General features: G+C 49.4%; 1 protein-coding gene across 1 annotated transcript in view; it reads left to right on the forward strand.

Moving 5' to 3' along the window:
- Window positions 1-5,354: 5,354 nt before the first annotated feature.
- colgalt1a (collagen beta(1-O)galactosyltransferase 1a) overlaps window positions 5,355-18,704 on the forward strand; it is a 62,860-nt gene continuing 49,510 nt past the window's right edge. Inside the window, exon 1 of the mRNA XM_060854904.1 lies at window positions 5,355-5,629. Coding sequence (XP_060710887.1) covers window positions 5,376-5,629 — 254 coding nt within the window. The 5' untranslated portion in view covers window positions 5,355-5,375. The remainder of the gene's footprint in view (window positions 5,630-18,704) is intronic.

Here is an 18,704-nt window from a genome sequence, read left to right on the forward strand (position 1 = left end):
CCTCATTGTTCTATTTATTATGTGAACATTAGCTGTGGCTCAATGGGTAGCACACAGTTGTTCTATTAGTAGACCAATAATCCCGATGTGTAACTGAGGACTTCAGCTTCACTTAATTACACCTGAAGTTTCAAAGTCAGTACTGTTGACAATGAAACTCCTTTTTTTTTAAATTTCATAAATAATTCCAGTTCATCTGCTCTTTACACAAAGGTAGGACTGACCTTACCCAATCAGAGACAATGATGTGAGGCCTACATCCCTGAGGCTCCCTGCCTTCATTCCTGATGAAGGGCTTTTGCCCAAAATGTTGATTTTCTTGCTCCTTGGATGCTGCCTGACCTGCTGTGCTTTTCCAGCACCAATCTAATCTAGACTCTGATTTCCAGCATCTACAGTACCCACTTCTACCTACATCATTGAGGTTGACTTTTGACTCTGAAATGGCCTGTAGAACCCCTACATAAACCATTTGTAATAATTGGGACCAGGTGAATCTTATTGACTATGAGATCCTTGATTGGGCGGCTATTAATCTAGACCAATCAGGGAACCCTGGGAGACAAGCAGGAGGCTAGAAGAACACCTGCCTGTAGACCCGGGTTCAATTCCCGACTCAGGCGACTGACTGTGTGGAGTTTGCATGTTCTCCCCGTGTCTGCGTGGGTTTCCTCCGGGTGCTCCGGTTTCCTCCCACAGTCCAAAGATGTGCGGGTCAGGTGAATTGGCCAAGCTAAATTGCCCGTAGTGTTAGGTAAGGGGTAAATGTAGGGGTATGGGTGGGTTGCGCTTCGGCGGGTCGGTGTGGACTTGTTGGGCCGAAGGGCCTGTTTCCACACTAAGTCTAATCTAAACACAGTAAGCCAGGCAGTATCAGGATGTGGAGATGTCAACATTTCCAGTGTAACCCTTCTTTAGGATTGGTGGTGGGTGTAAGAAGAGATTGGGGCGGGCGAAGGGCTGATTGGTGATGTAGTGATAAGTGAACACAGGTAGAGGGTACGGTTTAGTTGGTCGATGGGAGGAACGAATCTGGTTGGTAGCTGAAAGAAAGGGTCAGTCAGAAGAATGAAAGTGAGGAGGAGGGGCTGGAAAGGGATTTGAGGGAATGGGAAAAGAGGTTATTTGAAACTGGAGAACTCAATGCTGAGTCTTCCGGGATGTAGGCTGCCAATTTGAGGTCTGGTTTCTATGTGACTGGTGGAGACTGAGAATGGACATATCGGAGAGGGAAAGGGAATGGGAATGGGAAGGGGAATTGAAACGGGCAGCGACTGGGAGGTCAGGATGACCAAATGGGGTCCAGCTGAGATGCTAGGTGAAATGTACCCTTAGTTTATGTTTGGTCTCCCTGATGTAGAGAAGACCACCTCCGGAGCACCTTATACAGGAAACTAGGTTGGAGGAGAGTCAAGATTAGAGTGATGCTGGAAAACACAGCAGGTCAGGCAGCTTCTGAGGAGCAGGAAAATTGACATTTCCGCAAAAACCCTTCGTCAGGAATAACTCTGATGCTGCCTGATCTGCTGTGCTTTTCCAGCACCACTCTAATCTCCAGCATCAGCAGTACCCACTTCTGCTTACTTGGGAGGAGAGGCAGGTGAACTTCTGTCTCGTCTGAAAGGACTATAAGTCTTACCTTTGTTTATTTTACCAAAATGCAATGCATCTCATTTACATCCTCACTTGGACGAGATTCTTCTTATTTTTAAATTGTACCTCCTGCGTCCACCCTGTCCATCACTAAACCCGAACCGATTGCTGTAGAACACCACTGGTCATCGAGCTCCAGGCTGAATATTTTCCATCTACTACCACCCTCCATCTTCTATGGGCCAGCCAATTTGGTGTCCACCCAACCAAATTTCCTTGTGTCCCATGCCTCCTTACTTTCTGAATGAGCTGAAACTGTGTTGCTGGAAAAGCGCAGCAGATCAGGCAGCATCCAAGGAACAGGAGAATCGACGTTTTGGGCATGAGTCCTTCTTCAGGAATGATTCCTGGAGAAGGGCTCATGCTCGAAACGTCGACTCTCCTACTCCTTGGATGCTGCCTGACCTGCTGCGCTTTTCCAGCAACACATTTTCAGCTCTGATCTCTAGCATCTACAGTCCTCATTTTCTCCTACTTTCTGAATGAGCCCATCATGGGGAACCTTATCAAATGCCTTGCTAAAAGGAAGTTAAGAAATTTGATTCAGTGATAATAGGAACAGTGATATATTTCCAAATCATTGTTGTGGTTCTGTTCGCCGAGCTGGAAGTTTTTGCTGCAAACGTTTCGTTCCCTGGCTAGGGAACATCATCAGTGCTGTTGGAGCATCGTGTGAAGCGCTGCTTTGATGTTTCTTCCGGTATTTATATTGGTTTGTTCTTGCCGCTTCCGGGTGTCAGTTTCAGCTGCAGTGATTTGTATGTGGGGTCCAGGTCGATGTGTCTGTTGATGGATGTTCTTGCCGTTTCCGGGTGTCAGTTTCAGCTGTAGTGGTTTGTATATGGTGTCCAGGTCAATGTGTCTGTTGATGGAGTTTGGGGATGAATGCCATGCTTCTAGGAATTCTCTGGCTGTTCTCTGTCTGGCTTGTCCTATGATAGTGGTGTTTTCCCAGTCAAATTCATGTTGCTGGTTGTCTGAGTGTATGGCTACTAGAGATAGCTGGTCGTGTCGTTTTGTGGCTAGCTGATGTTCATGGATGCGGATTGTTAGCTGTCTTCCTGTTTGTCCTATATAGTGTTTTGCACAAAACACTATATAGGACAAACAGGAAGACAGCTAACAATCCGCATCCATGAACATCAGCTAGCCACAAAACGACACGACCAGCTATCTCTAGTAGCCATACACTCAGACAACCAGCAACATGAATTTGACTGGGAAAACACCACTATCATAGGACAAGCCAGACAGAGAACAGCCAGAGAATTCCTAGAAGCATGGCATTCATCCCCAAACTCCATCAACAGACACATTGACCTGGACACCATATACAAACCACTACAGCTGAAACTGACACCCGGAAACGGCAAGAACATCCATCAACAGACACATCGACCTGGACCCCACATACAAATCACTGCAGCTGAAACTGACACCCGGAAGCGGCAAGAACAAACCAATATAAATACCGGAAGAAACATCAAAGCAGCGCTTCACACGAGGCTCCAACAGCACTGATGATGTTCCCTAGCCAGGGAACGAAACGTTTGCAGCAAAAACTTCCAGCTCGGCGAACAGAACCACAACAACGGATACCCGAGCTACAAATCTTCAATCAGATTTTAATTTCCAAATCAGATGGTGAGTGGCTTGGAGAAAAACTTATAGGTGTGGTGTCCCAATGTAAGTACTGTCCTTTCAGATGAAAATGTCATGTGGTTTGGAAGGTGTTGTCTAAGTGCCTTGCTGAATTACTGCAGTGCATCTTGTAGATTGGTATAGCACTGCTATTACATTGGTCGAGGTTTTTAATTGCATGTTTTTGAATGTGGTGCCAATCAAGTGGGATGCTTTATCCGGGATGGTGTCAAGCTGCTTCAGTGTTTTTTTTTAGATTAGACTTAGATTAGACTTACAGTGTGGAAACAGGCCCTTCGGCCCAACAAGTCCACACCGACCCGCCGAAGCGCAACCCACCCTTACCCCTACATTTACCCCTTACCTAACACTACGGGCAATTTAGCTTGGCCAATTCACCTGACCCGCACATCTTTGGACTGTGGGAGGAAACCGGAGCACCCGGAGGAAACCCACGCAGACACGGGGAGAACGTGCAAACTCCACACAGTCAGTCGCCTGAGTCGGGAATTGAACCCGGGTCTACAGGCGCTGTGAGGCAGCAGTGCTAACCACTGTGCCACCGTGCCGCCCACTCCCGTTGCTGGAGATGCACACACCCAGACAAGTGGGGAGTATTACATTACAGATGTATGGGCGGCACGGTGGCACAGTGGTCAGCACTGCTGTCTCACAGCACCTGAGACCCGGGTTCAATTCCCGACTCAGGCGACTGACTGTGTGGAGTTTGCACGTTCTCCCCGTGTCTGCGTGGGTTTCCTTTGGGTGCTCCGGTTTCCTCCCACAGTCCAAAGATGTGTGGGTCAGGTGAATTGGCCATGTTAAATTGCCCCTAGATAAGGGGTAAATGTAGGGGTATGGGTGGGTTGCGCTTCGGCGGGTCGGTGTGGACTTGGGCCAAAGGGCCTGTTTCCACACTGTAAGTAATCTAATCTAAGATGTGTCTTGGGGGAGTCAGGAGATGAGTTAGCCGTCATAGTATTCATGGAATGACCTCAGCTGCCCAATCCTGGTTTCCCATAATTTGGAGATGCCGGTGTTGGACTGGGATGTACATCAGACGGAAGGAGCAGCACTCTGAAAGCTAGTGCTTCCAAATAAACCTGTTGGACTATAACCTAGTGTTGTGGTTTTTTTTAACTTTGGCCAGTCTTTCCGAATCCTCCCAGCCTTCCCTAACTCCAGTTCACTCCCCATTCCCACTACCTCAAATGCACATCCTCTGCCCCACACTCCATGCTCTCACTCCTCCCACTTCCCCCCCCCAAACCCAGGCTTCTTAACCCCTTCCACTCACCACAGCCCCTTCTCTCCCTAGACCTCCAGACCCACCAAACCCCCACCCCGTTTCCACTCCTGTCCCTAGACCCTCCTCTTTCCCCATCCCATCCTCTTCCCAGCTCTTCACCACCATCCCCACAGCGTAGACACTGCCTCACCCCAGGGTTTATCCTGGGTCCACCCCTTAGCCCCCACATCCATCCAGACCCAGCAGCTCCGCTCCCGATCACCGGGTACGAGCCTCCCTAACCCTACAACCGACCCATGGCCCATCACCCCATCCAGATCCGCCTTTTCAACCCAGTGCGTGCCCCGCCCCTAACGCCCGGCTCCTCCCCTAAACCCCAGGGCAGTTTTGAATCCCCTGCCCCGCTTCTAACCCCCAGCCCCTCCAATAAACCCGAAGTCCAGCACCCGATGACCAGGCCCCGCCCCCTAAGACGCAAGACACACGTGATACCAAGACCCCGCGGCCCAATCGCTTAAACCCCAGCCCGACAGATTACCAGGCCCCGCCCCTAACCTCCGACTCCACCCAGAAACCCCAGCCCTACACCAGATCATCAGGCCCCGCCCCTAACCTCCGACTCCACCCAGAAACCGCAGCCCTACACCAGGCCCCGCCCCTAACCTCCGACTCCACCCAGAAAGCCCCGCCCGACGCCAGATCAGCACGTCCCGCCTTTAACGCCCGGCCCCGCCTCATCAGGTAGCCCCGCCTGCAGACGGTCAGGCCCCGCCCCGCAGACTATCAGACCCCACCCCGCCGCCAAACCACACCCCCTTTCCCCCGGTCCGTGATGGTTTCCCGTGGTGTTTCTCTCCGTGTCCCCCGCCGCCTTCGGGCCTCTTGGCTGTTGCTGGCCGCTGTTATCGTTGCCCTGGGCGGCCCGGGATCCGGATATTTCCCGGAGGAGCGTTGGGCTGAGGAGTCCCCGCTGCTCCGGCCCCGGGTCCAGATCACCATCATCGCCCGGAACAGCGCACACGGACTGCCCGCTTTTCTTGGCCGCGTCGAGGGGCTCTCCTACCCCAAGGACAGGCTGTGTCTCTGGTAAGGCCGGGAGGGGAGTGGGGGGAAGGGGAGTTGTGAGGGGGGATAGAGGGAGAGAGGGGAATTGTGGGGATCGGGGAGTGGAGTGCAGTCTGGGCGGCGGGGGAGTAGAGGGGCTGGCGAGGGAGGGGTAGGGGAGTGGAGGGGCAGGGGGCGGTGGAGGGAAGGGGTTGGTGGGGGGGAGGAGAGGAGAATTGGGAAGGAGAGTGGGAGAGGAGAGTCAGGGAAGGGGGGAAAGAGAGGGGCTCTCCTACTCGAATGTGGAAGAATTGGACTGGATTTGACAATGCCAAAAATCTCTCAGCACCAGGTGATAGTCCAACAGGTTTATTTGAAAATGCAAGTTTTTGGAGCTGAACTCCTACTTTAGTGCTAGTGAGAGAGGTTAGGTTAGATCACTTGCAATATATAAACAGGTCCTTCGGCCCAACAAGTCCACACTGATCCTCTGAAGAGTAACCCACCCAAAGCCTGCTGGCTGGTGGGCTGGCTTCTGCCCTATATTTACCTCTGACTAATGCACCTAACAGTATGAGCAATTTGGCTTGACCAATTCACCTGACCAGCACATCTTTGGACTGTGAGAGGAAACCGGAGCATCCGGCAAAACCACACAGACACGTGGAGAATGTGCAAACTCCACGCACAGTCCGAGGCGGGAATCAAACCCAGGTCCCTGGTGCTGTGAGGCAGCATGCTAACCACTAAGTCACTATGCCACCCCTTTAGAGGGAGACCTTTGACAGAATTTATAAGTAAAAGATCAAAGAGTCACATAACTGATGCGAACGAATTCAACATACCTAAGATGGCTAGGCAAAGGTGAGGACTGCAGATGCTGGAAACCAGAGTTTAGATCAGAGTGGTGCTGGAAAACCACAGCAGGTCAGGCAGCATCTGAGGAGAAGGAAAATCGACGCTTTGGGCAAAAGCCCTTCATCAGGAATAGAGGCAGAAACCCTCCAGGTTGGAGAGATAAATGGAGGGGGTGGGGCTGGGGAGAAGGTAGCAAGGAGTACAATAGGTGAAGGGGGGTGGGGATGGAGGTGATAGATCAGAGAGGAGGGTGAGGCCTCTACCTAATTTGGCTGTTAAATCTTTAATCAGAATGGAGGTGCAGATTTCAATTGATTAATATGAAAATCCCAAAATGTTTTCCAAGTTAGTTCCCTGAGGTAATTTGTACTTTAATCACTATAAAAGAGGTGATATCTCAGCGAGTTTTGAGAAGATTTGTAGCTCAGTAGCACCAATCTGTAGACAGTCAATGTCTGACCTGAGATATCACCTCTTGAAGGTTCATTTTCAGATGTTTCGTCACCCTACTAGGTAATATCTTCAGTGAGCCTCTGAATGAACCCGGGTCTCTGGCGCTGTGAGGCAGCAGTGCTAACCACTGTACCACCATGCTGTCTCTGTCCTAGGATGGATGTGTTGTCCCAGTCGAAGTGGTGACCTTCCTCATCTGTATGTAAGGATAGTTGTGAGTGTGGGCCATGTCATTTTATGGTCAGTTAGTGTTCATATATTCTGTGGTGTAGCCCACCAGTTGCTTCATTCAGAGGCTTACTGAAGATGTTACCTAGTGTGGAGACAAGACATCTGAAAACGAGCCTTCCAGCTCAGCGAGCAAGCCTACATCCGGAAGTGATATCGCAGGTCAGACAATGCTCTTTAAGCGCGAGGTCTTGTTTAGAGTTTGTCTCTGTCTTAACCTGGAGTCAGACTGGTTTCGTTTGCAAAATAAGAATGTATAAAATGCCACATTGACTGTCAACAGATTGGTGCTTTCTGAACAAAAAAAAATGTATATGCAAATACAAATTGACCCCATAGCTGTATATGTATGTGTGTGAGGGGGATCGGGCGGGAGATGGCAGGGATGGTGAGGGGGATCGGGCGGGAGATGGCCGGGATGGTGAGGGGGATCGGGCGGGAGATGGCAGGGATGGTGAGGGGGATCGGGCGGGAGATGGCAGGGATGGTGAGGGGGATTGGTCGGTGGAGTCATGCGCGGGTGTTTGCAGGAGATGGAATGTGCGGGTGGAAAAGGAGGAGGGTGGGGGGTCACGGGAGTGTGGGAGGCAAGTGCAGGAGAGAGGGTGGTGGAGAGGGCAGGGCAAAGGGAACGCACGCTTGGAGCGGAAGGGGGCATGCGAGGGGGGGGGGGAGCGCGTGTGAAGGAGTGTGTGTGCACGGGAGAGAGCATGGCTGTGTGAGGGGGGAGGGGAGTGTGAGTATATATGAGAGTGGTGTGTGTGTGTGAAAGAAAGAAAGAAAGAGAGAGAGACAGACAGACCATGTTAGGGAACTGGAGCTGGAGTTGGATGAACTGCGGATCATTCGGGAGGCAGAGGAGGTCATAGATCGGAGCTATAGGCAAGTAGTTACTCCGAAAGTTCAAGATAGATGGGTGACAGTGAGGGGGAGTGGGAGGAGGAAGCCAGTGCAGGGACCCCCTGCGGTCATTCCCCTCAAGAACAAGTATACCGTTTTGGATACTTGTGGGGGGATGACTTACCAGGGGTAAGCAACGAGGTTCAGGCCTCTGGCACGGAGCCTGGCCCCGTTGCTCAGAAGGGTAGGGTGGAGAAAGGTAGAGCAATTGTTCTTGGGGACTCGATAGTGAGGGGTACAGACAGACGGTTTTGTGGGGGCGACAGGGACTCACGTTTGGTATGTTGCCTCCCAGGTGCAAGGGTACGTGATGTCGCTGATCGTGTTTTCCGGGTCCTTAAGGGGGAGGGGGAGCAGCCCCAGATCGTGGTCCACGTTGGCACCAACGATATAGGTAGGAAGAAGGGTGAGGATGTAAGGCAGGCTTTCAGGGAGCTAGGTTGGAAGCTCAGAGTTAGAACAAACAGAGTTGTAGTCTCTGGTTTGTTACCCGTGCCACGTGATAGAGAGTCGAGGAACAGGGAGAGAGAGCAGTTAAATGCGTGGCTACAGGGATGGTGCAGGAGGGAGGGATTCCGGTTTCTGGATAACTGGGGTCCTTTCTGGGGAAGGTGGGACCTCTATAAAAAGGATGGTCTACACTTGAACCTGAGGGGCACCAGTATCCTCGGGGGGAGGTTTGCTAGTGCTCTTTGGGAGGGTTTAAACTAACTCCGCGGGGGCATGGGAACCAGGACTGTAGCTTTAGGGTACAGGACCTTGAGTGTAGGGAGGTTAGGAATAATGCAGCGATCTCTAAGGAGGGTGCCTGTAACCAGAAAGGTGGATTGAAGTGTGTATACTTCAATGCCAGAAGTATAAGGAATAAGGTAGGTGAACTTGCAGCGTGGGTTGGTACCTGGGACTTCGATGTTGTGGCCATTACAGAGACGTGGGTAGAACAGGGACAAGAATGGCTGTTGCACGTTCCAGGGTTCAAATGTTTTAGTAGGATCAGACATGGGGGTAAAAAAGGGGGCGGCGTGGCATTACTTGTCAAAGACAGTATCACAGCAGTGGAATGGACGATGGAAGAGGACTTGCCATCTGAGGTAGTTTGGGCTGAGGTTAGAAATAGGAAAGGTGAGGTCACCCTGTTAGGTGTTTTCTACAGGCCTCCTAATAGTCCTAGAGAAGTAGAGGATAATATTGCGAGGATGATTCAGGAAAAGAGTGAAGGTAGCAGGGTGGTTGTTATGGGGGACTTTAACTTCCCAGATATTGACTGGGAGAGCTATAGCTCGAGTTCATTAGATGGGTCGGTGTTTGTACAATGTGTGCAGGAGGGTTTCCTGACACAATATGTCGACAGGCCAACAAGAGGGGAGGCTATATTGGATTTGGTTCTAGGTAATGAACCAGGCCAGGTGTTAGACTTGGAGGTAGGTGAGCACTTCGGGGACAGTGACCACAACTCGGTGACTTTTACTTTAGTGATGGAGAGGGATAATTGTGTGCCGCAGGGCAAGAGCTATAGATGGGGGCAGGGAAATTATGATGCAGTGAGGCATGACTTAGGATGTGTGGATTGGAAAAACAGGCTTCAAGAGAAGAACACTAATGAGATGTGGGGAGTGTTCAAGGAGCAGCTACTGCGTGTCCTCGATAGGTATGTACCAGTCAGGCATGGTGTAAAGGGCCTTGTGAGGCAGCCGTGGTTTAGTAAGGAATTGGAGTCCCTTGTGAAAGGGAAGAAGGCGGCATATGTAAAGATGAGGCGTGAAGGTTCAGTAGGGGCGATTGAGAGTTATAAGGTAGCCAGGAAGGAGCTAAAGAGGGAGCTAAGAGAAGCGAGAAGGGGACATGAAAAGTCTTTAGCTGGTAGGATTAGGGAAAACCCAAAGGCTTTCTATAGGTATGTCAGGAATAAAAGGATGACTAGGGTAGGTATCGGTCCAGTCAAGGATAGTAGTGGGAAGTTGTGTGTGGAGGCGGAGGAGATTGGAGAGACATTAAATCAGTACTTTTCATCAGTATTCACTCAGGAACAGGACACTGTTGCTGATGTGAATATGGAATCACAAATAATTAGAATGGATGCCCTGGAAATATGCAGGGAAGAGGTTTTGGGAATATTGGAAAGGATGAATATAGATAAGTCTCCTGGGCCTGATGGCATTTACCCCAGGATCCTATGGGAAGCTAGGGAGGAGATAGCAGAGCCATTGGCCTGGATTTTTATGTCGTCGTTGTCAACAGGAATAGTACCAGAGGACTGGAGGATAGCGAATGTGGTCCCATTGTTCAAGAAAGGGAGTAGGGATAGCCCTAGCAACTATAGGCCAGTGAGTCTGACTTCAGTGGTGGGCAAAGTCTTAGAGAGAATGGTAAGGGATAAGATTTATGAACATCTGGGTAGGAATAACGTGATCAGGGATAGCCAGCATGGTTTTGTGAAGGGCAGGTCGTGCCTCACAAACCTTATTGAGTTCTTTGAGAAGGTGACCAAGGAAGTGGATGAGGGTAAAGCAGTAGATGTCGTGTATATGGATTTTAGTAAGGCGTTCGATAAGGTTCCCCATGGTAGGCTTATGCTAAAACTTCGGAGGTATGGCATTGAGGATACATTAGAGGTTTGGATTAGGAATTGGCTGGCTGGAAGGAGACAGAGGGTAGTAGTTGATGGATTATGTTCATCTTGGAGCGCAGTTACTAGCGGTGTACCACAAGGATCTGTTTTGGGACCATTGCTTTTTGTTATCTTTATAAGTGATCTAGAGGAAGGACTTGAAAGCTGGGTAAGCAAGTTTGCGGATGACACAAAAGTCGGTGGAGTTGTGGATAGTGAGGAAGGAAGTGGTAGGTTACAGCGGGATATAGATAAGTTGCAGAGCTGGGCGGAAATGTGGCAAATGGAATTCAATGTAGCTAAGTGCGAAGTCATTCACTTTGGTAGGAATAACAAGATGATGGATTACTGGGCTAATGGTAGGCTACTTGGTAGTGTGGATGAGCAGAGGGATCTTGGTGTCCATGTACACAGATCTCTGAAAGTTGCCACCCAGGTAAATAGTGCTGTGAGGAAGGCATATGGTGTACTGGGCTTTATTGGCAGAGGAATTGAGTTCCGGAGTCCTGAGGTCATGTTGCAGTTGTATAAGACTCTGGTGCGGCCTCATCTGGAGTATTGTGTGCAGTTTTGGTCGCCATACTATAGGAAGGATGTGGAAGCTTTAGAACGAGTGCAGAGGAGGTTTACCAGGATGTTGCCTGGAATGGTAGGAAAATCTTATGAGGAAAGGCTGAGGCACTTGGGGCTGTTCTCATTGGAGAAGAGAAGGTTTAGGGGAGATCTGATAGAAGTGTATAAGATGATTAGGGGTTTAGATAGGGTAGATACTAAGAACCTTTTACCGCTAATGGAGTCAGGTGTTACTAGGGGACATAGCTTTAAATTAAGGGGTGGTAGGTATAGGACAGATGTTAGGGGTAGATTCTTCACACAGCGGGTTGTGAGTTCATGGAATGCCCTGCCCGTATCAGTGGTGAACTCTCCTTCTTTATGGTCATTTAAGCGGGCATTGGATAGGCATTTGGAAGTTATTGGGCTAGTATAGGTTAGGTAGGATTCGGTCGGCGCAACATCGAGGGCCGAAGGGCCTGTACTGCGCTGTATCCTTCTATGTTCTATGTTCTATATGTATAGTGGAGTGTGGTCACCTGTAGTGCGACATGAACCCAAGTTCCCAGTTGATGCCGTCTTCCTGGGTACCAATTTTTTTTTAGATTAGATTAGATTACTTACAGTGTGGAAACAGGCCCTTCGGCCCAACAAGTCCACACCGACCCGCCGAAGCGCAACCCACCCATACCCCTACATATACCCCTTACCTAACACTACGGACAATTTAGCATGGCCAATTCACCTGACCCACACATCTTTGGACTGTGGGAGGAAACCGGAGCACCCGGAGGAAACCCAACAATCTTGGCTATCAGCCTCTGTTCAGTGACACTGCACTGTTGTGTATCCCGAAGTCTGCCTTGGAGGACATTTACCCAAAGGTTCAAGGCCAAATGTCTTGGACTAAATGCCCTTCACAGCGCACTTCAAGAAACGCAACTGCACAGAGGCTGATAGTCAAGGTTGGTACCCATAAGTACGGCCTCAACCGGGATTTTGAGTTCATGTAGTACAGGTGACCCCGTCACCCTATACACTCTCTCACCTGTGCACACTTACGCGCATGTGCTCTCACTCTCTCTCTCTCTCTCTCTCTCATACGCACATATATAATATATATGGGTCATTTTATATTTGCAGATACATTCTATTTTGTTCAAAAAGCACATAATTTGTAGGCAGCCAGACAATGTGGTTTTTCATAATTCCTACTTTGGAAATAAGATCTGTCTGGCACTACTCTAAACAAGACCTCTCACCTACCATTCTTTGTCTGACCTGAAGTATAATCTCTTTTATATTGATAAAACCTTAAGTTATCTTGGGGCTCTTTCTTGAACGAAATTCTGGAATTTCAAGTTGATCAATCAATCATGCACCTCCATTCTAACTGGTTAAAGATTTAATTGCCATCTTAGGTTCGCATCAGTTGTATGACCCTTTGATCTTTTGTTTATAAATTCTGTGTCTAATGTCTCCCTGTCTCACTAGCACCTGAGGAAAGAGTGAGGGTTCGAAAGCTTGTGTTTTCAAATAAACTTGTTGGACTATAATCTGGTGTCGTGCGATTTTTGACCAACCCCAAAGACAGGCTATGTTCAGACTGGGAGGGATGGGGAGGGGGTGCTTGTGGTGAGAGAAGGGGACATGGAGAGTGGCTCTCCTACCCCAAGGACAGGCTGTGTCTGTGGTAAGGCCGGGACTGTGGGTGCAGGGGAGCGGGAACTGTGGAGCGAGGTAGCAATGGGGGGGTGGGAGAATACAACAGGGATTATTATGGATTAGGCCAGACCCCCTGCAAACATTTTGAAGAAAGTAGCCATGACCCTAACTTTGCTAGCTGGTTTAAGCCAGTGTATGGTGGATATGCCAGGAGTGATGTGGCTGGCACAAAACAGAATTTATTTGCAAGATTACCAAATGAAACACAAACAAAAGAGTACAGAATATAGAACTACTTAACCTATCTGAAAACCCAAAAGATTATCATCCCAACTTAATGATGCTGTTCCAAATACCTAAAACAATCCCCCATAAGCACCCCCTTGCAAAAAAGGGAAAAATCCAACACAGGGTTCTTTGGGGAGAGATATTAGAGAGAGGGAGGCTCAGCATGGACCTACCTCTTTGGGTCTACCAGCTTCACAACTAAAACCAGACCAAACTGGGTGAACTGGCCACTCCCCTTTAATTTAAACTTTAAAGCCTTTTGTCTGAAGCGGTATCTGTAACCTATAGTGAAATTGGCCCTAAAACTCTTCAAACCTAGACCTCCCAGAGTCTCTGTGCTCAGGACACTCTGAAAACAAAGAAAGGACAACAAAACGTTGTTAAAGAAGCGACATCATCAAAGGAGAGCTGTGATACGGGGTTGGTAGAAGGAATGGAATGAGGAGCAAGGTGGGGGGACTGAGAGAAATTGAATGAAGCAAGAGAGGCGGGGGAAGTGAGAGGAATGGCATGGGATCGAGAGGTGGGGGCAGTGAGAGGAATGGCACGGGATCGGGAGGCAGGGGGCAGTGAGGAATGGCACGGGATCGAGAGGCGGGGGGCAGTGAGGAATGGCACAGGAGTGAGAGGTGGGGGGCAGAGAGGAATGGCACAGGAACGAGAGGCGGGGGGCAGAGAGGGGAATGGCACGGGATTGAGAGGCGGGGCAGTGATTGAAATGCACAAGAGTGAGATGCGGGGGCAGTGAGAGGAATGGCACGGGAACGAGAGGCGGGGGGGCCGGTGAGAGGAATGGCGCGGGATCGGGAGGTGGGGGGCAGTGAGGAATGGCACAGGAGCGAGAGGCGGGGGGGGGCAGTGAGAGGAATGGCACGGGAGTGAGAGGGATGGCACGGAATCAAGAGGTGGAGTCAGTGAGAGGGATGGCACGGGATTGAGAGTCGGGGGGCCGTGTGAAAATGGTACAGAAGCAAGAGACCGGGGGCAGTGAGAGGAATGGCACGGGAGCGAGAGGTGGGGGGGCCGGTGAGAGGAATGGCGCGGGATCGAGAGGTGGGGGGCAGTGAGGAATGGCACAGGAGTGAGAGGCGGGGGACAGTGAGAGGAATGCTACGGATGTGAGAGGCAGGGGGCAGTGAAGAGGATTTACACGGGAACGAGAGGGATTAGGAGAGCTAAGAGAGGGCATGAAAAATCCTTGGCGGATAGGATCAAGGATAACCCCAAGGCATTTTATGCGTATGTGAGAAACATGAGAATGACGAGAACGAGGGTAGGTCTGATCAAGGACAGTAGTGGGAGATTGTGTATTGAGACGGAAGAGATAGGAGAGGTCTTGAATGAGTACTTTTCTTCAGTATTTACGAACGAGAGGGACCGTATTGTTGAAGAGGAGAGTGTGAAACGGACTGGTAAGCTAGAAGAGATACTTGTTAGGAAGGAAGATGTGTTGGACATTTTGAGCAACTTGAGGATAGACAAGTTCCCCGGGCCTGACGGGATATATCCTAGGATTATGTGGGAAGCAAGAGAGGAAATTGCAGTACCGTTGACAATGATCTTTTCGTCTTCACTGTCAACGGGGGTGGTACCAGGGGACTGGAGAGTAGCAAATGTTGTGCCCCTGTTCAAAAAAGGGAATAGAGATAACCCCGGGAATTACAGGCCAGTTAGTCTTACTTCTGCGGTAGGCAAAGTAATGGAAAGGGTACTGAGGGATAGGAATTATGAGTATCTGGAAAGACACTGCTTGATTAGGGACAGCCAGCACGGATTTGTGAAGGGTAGGTCTTGCCTTACAAGTCTTATTGAATTCTTTGAGGAGGTGACCAAGCATGTGGATGAGGGTAGAGCGGTGGATGTAGTGTACATGGATTTTAGTAAGGCATTTGATAAGGTTCCCCATGGTAGGCTTATGCGGAAAGTCAGGAGGCATGGGATAGAGGGAAATTTGGCCAATTGGATAGAAAACTGGCTAACCGGTCGAAGTCAGAGAGTGGTGGTAGATGGTAAATATTCAGCCTGGAGCCCAGTTACAAGTGGAGTTCAGCAGGGATCAGTTCTGGGTCCTCTGCTGTTTGTAATTTTTATTAATGACTTGGATGAGGGAGTCGAAGGGTGGGTCAGTAAATTTGCAGATGATACGAAGATTGGTGGAGTTGTGGACAGTGAGGAGGGCTGTTGTCGGCTGCAAAGGGACTTAGATATGATGCAGAGCTGGGCTGAGGAGTGGCAGATGGAGTTCAACCCGGCCAAGTGTGAGGTTGTCCATTTTGGAAGAACAAATAAGAATGCGGAATACAGGGTTAACGGTAGGGTTCTTAGTCAGGTGGAGGAACAGAGGGATCTTGGGGTCTATGTATATAGATCTTTGAAAGTTGCCACTCAGGTGGATAGAGCTTGTAAGAAGGCCTATGGTGTATTAGCGTTCATTAGCAGAGGGATTGAGTTCAAGAGTCGTGAAGTGATGTTGCAGCTGTATAGGACTTTGGTTAGGCCACATTTGGAGTGCTGTGTGCAGTTTTGGTCGCCTCACTTTAGGAAAGATGTGGAAGCTCTGGAGAGTGTGCAGAGAAGATTTACCAGGATGTTGCCTGGAATGGAGAATAGGTCGTACGAGGATAGGTTGAGAGTTCTCGGCCTTTTCTCGTTGGAACGGCGAAGGATGAGGGGTGACTTGATAGAGGTTTATAAGATGATCAGAGGAGTAGATAGAGTAGACAGTCAGAAACGTTTTCCCCGGGTACAACAGAGTGTTACAAGGGGACATAAATTTAAGGTGAAGGGTGGAAGGTATAGGGGAGATGTCAGGGGTGGGTTCTTTACCCAGAGTGTGGTGGGGGCATGGAATGTGCTGCCCGTGGGAGTGGTAGAGTCAGAATCATTGGCGACCTTTAAGCGGCAATTGGATAGGTACATAGATGGGTGCTTAATCTAGGATAGATGTTCGGCACAATATCGTGGGCCGAAGGGCCTGTTCTGTGCTGTATTGTTCTACGTTCTACGAGAGGCGGGGCACCGTGAGGAATGGCACAGGATTGAGAAGCGGGGGGCAGTGAGAGGAATGGTACAGGAGGGAGAGGTTGGGGGTCAGTGAGAGGAATGGTATGGGAGGGAGAGGCAGGGGGCAGTGAGAGGATTGGCACGGGATCGAGAGGCAGGGGGAGTGAGAGGATTGGCACGGGATCGAGAGGCGGGGGCAGTGAGAGGATTGGTACGGGAGCGAGAGGTGGGGTGGTAGTGAGAGGATTGGTACGGGAGCGAGAGGCGGGGTGGTAGTGAGTTGAGTGGTAGGTGAGCGAGAGGTGGGGAAGACCAGTTAGAGGAATGGTACGGGACTGAGAGAAATGGCACGGGAGCGAGGGGCGGGGGATAGTGAGAGGAATAGCATGGGGGTGAGAGCTGGTGGGGCAGTGAGAGGATTGACACGGGAGCGAGTGGCGGGAGGGCAGTGAGAGGAATGGCACAGGAACTAGAGGCGGGGTGGCAGTGAGGAATGGCACAGGAGCGTGAGGTGGGGGGGCAGTGTGAGGAATGGTACAGGAGCGAGAGGCGGAGCTGTGAAAGGAATAGTACGGGAGCGAGAGGCGGGTGGCAGTGCGTAATGGCATGGGAGCGAGAGGCGGGGGGGCAGTGAGAGGAATGGCATGGGAGCGAGAGACGGGGGGGGCAGTGAGAGGAATGGCATGGGAGCGAGAGGCGGGGGGCAGTGAAGAATGGTACATGAGTGAGAGGCGGGGCTGAGAGGAATGGTATGGGAACGAGAGGTGGGGGGCAGTGAGAGGAATGGCATGGGAGCATGAGGCGAGGGAGGGGAATGGAGGGGGAGGGGTGAAGGGAATGGAGTGTGGGAATGGAATGGGGGACTGGGTGGGGAGAGGGGTGTGGCAAATTGAATAGGGAGGAAATGTATTAATATATTTCAGCTGCAAGACACTAACGTTTTCGTATAAATTCTGTACCTTATCACAACCACTTGATGAAGAAACAGCATTTTGAAAACTACTGCTTCCAAATAAACTTGTTGGAGTATAACCTGGTGTTGTCAATTTTAACTTTATTCACCCCAGTCCAACACTGACTCCTCCATATCATAACTTTCCATTATAGGATCATTCCCTTCAAGTGTCTCCCATTGCAGCCCCTATTCAGCCTCTATCTTCCATAAACCGTTGTTAATTTGCACCTTTGTTGCCTATATCCTATACTGCACTAGAAGTATTTTTCATTTTCTCTTTCTTTATAATTGTCTTGTATGTATTAAATTCAGCTTCTAATTTTAGCCTGTAGTTCATGGGTTCACACTTCATTATCTTTCAAAATGGGAAGCTTACTGATTGTTAGTATCATGGTAGCAGAGTCGAGAGTGTGGTGCTGGAAAAGCACATCGGTCAGGCAGCATCTGAGGAGCATTCCTGATGAAAGGTTTATGCCCAAAACGTCGGTTCTCCTGCTCCTCGAATGCTGCCTGACCTGCTGTGCTTTTCCAGCACCACTTTTGGTGGTGACTCTGATCTCCAGCATCTGCAGTCTTCACTTTCTACTATAAAGGTTAGCAGTGTGGCAACTGTCTCTTCCAAAGTGCATATAATGCAGGATTCAGCTTGCAGTTTACACGGGTCTTTGATGCTATCTGTGTTTATATTTTATAAACACTTTATATTTTTCTTGCTGCTTTGAGACCTATGATAAAATACTCCACACAAGTGCGAACATGCTAGTCTCCCTGAGGTCAGGCTCTATTTTTAAAATTGGAATTCCGTAATGCACACTTATACACTTAATTAGTTCAAAACACTTTGTGGAATCTCCCATAAGTATCATTTTTGTATATTAGTACAAAAGTCCCTTGTTTAGCAAACTAGCTGTAAACTGAGCTGGCAAGTAAATTCTAAAACAAAAGCAGAAATTGCTGGAAAAGCTAAGCATCTGTGGAGAGAAATCAGTTCACATTTTTGGGCTCTTGCTCAGAAGTAATGTCTAAATCTGCGAAGCCTCAAAATAGGAGTAGGCTGGGGATGAGCAATAAATGCTGGCCTAGCAAGTGATGTTTTTGGTTTACTCGTGGAACCTGAGCAATGTTCCACTGCTGTCAGATTTCCTAGCCTGCAGGGATGGATGGCATATTACCCAACTGCTCAGTGCCTTGTAACTAGAATCTGAAAATTCAGCCATCCATCCACTAAATTATTGTACTGAGCAATTGTTTTTATTTCAAAAATAAACTTTATTCAAAGGGGCAATTTTTTCATGCAGAGGGTGGTACATGTATGAAATAAGCTGCCAGAGGAAGTGGTGGAGGCTGGTACAATTGCAATATTTAAAAGGCATCTGGATGGATATATGAATAGGAGGGGTTTGGAGGGATATGGGCCGGGTGCAACTAGATTGGGTTGGGATATCTGGTTGGCATGGATGAGTTGGACCGAAGGGTCTGTTTCCATGCTGTACATCTATATGACTCTATGACTGTAGATCATAAGTATGTACAAATGTTCAAAATCTGCTCTGTGCAGAGGGGAAAAAATGGAGTTTTGACATTTGAGAACTTCTCTGTATTTGCAA

Source organism: Hemiscyllium ocellatum, chromosome 45 (genome assembly GCF_020745735.1).
Source record: "Hemiscyllium ocellatum isolate sHemOce1 chromosome 45, sHemOce1.pat.X.cur, whole genome shotgun sequence".
Lineage (NCBI taxonomy): Eukaryota > Metazoa > Chordata > Chondrichthyes > Orectolobiformes > Hemiscylliidae > Hemiscyllium > Hemiscyllium ocellatum.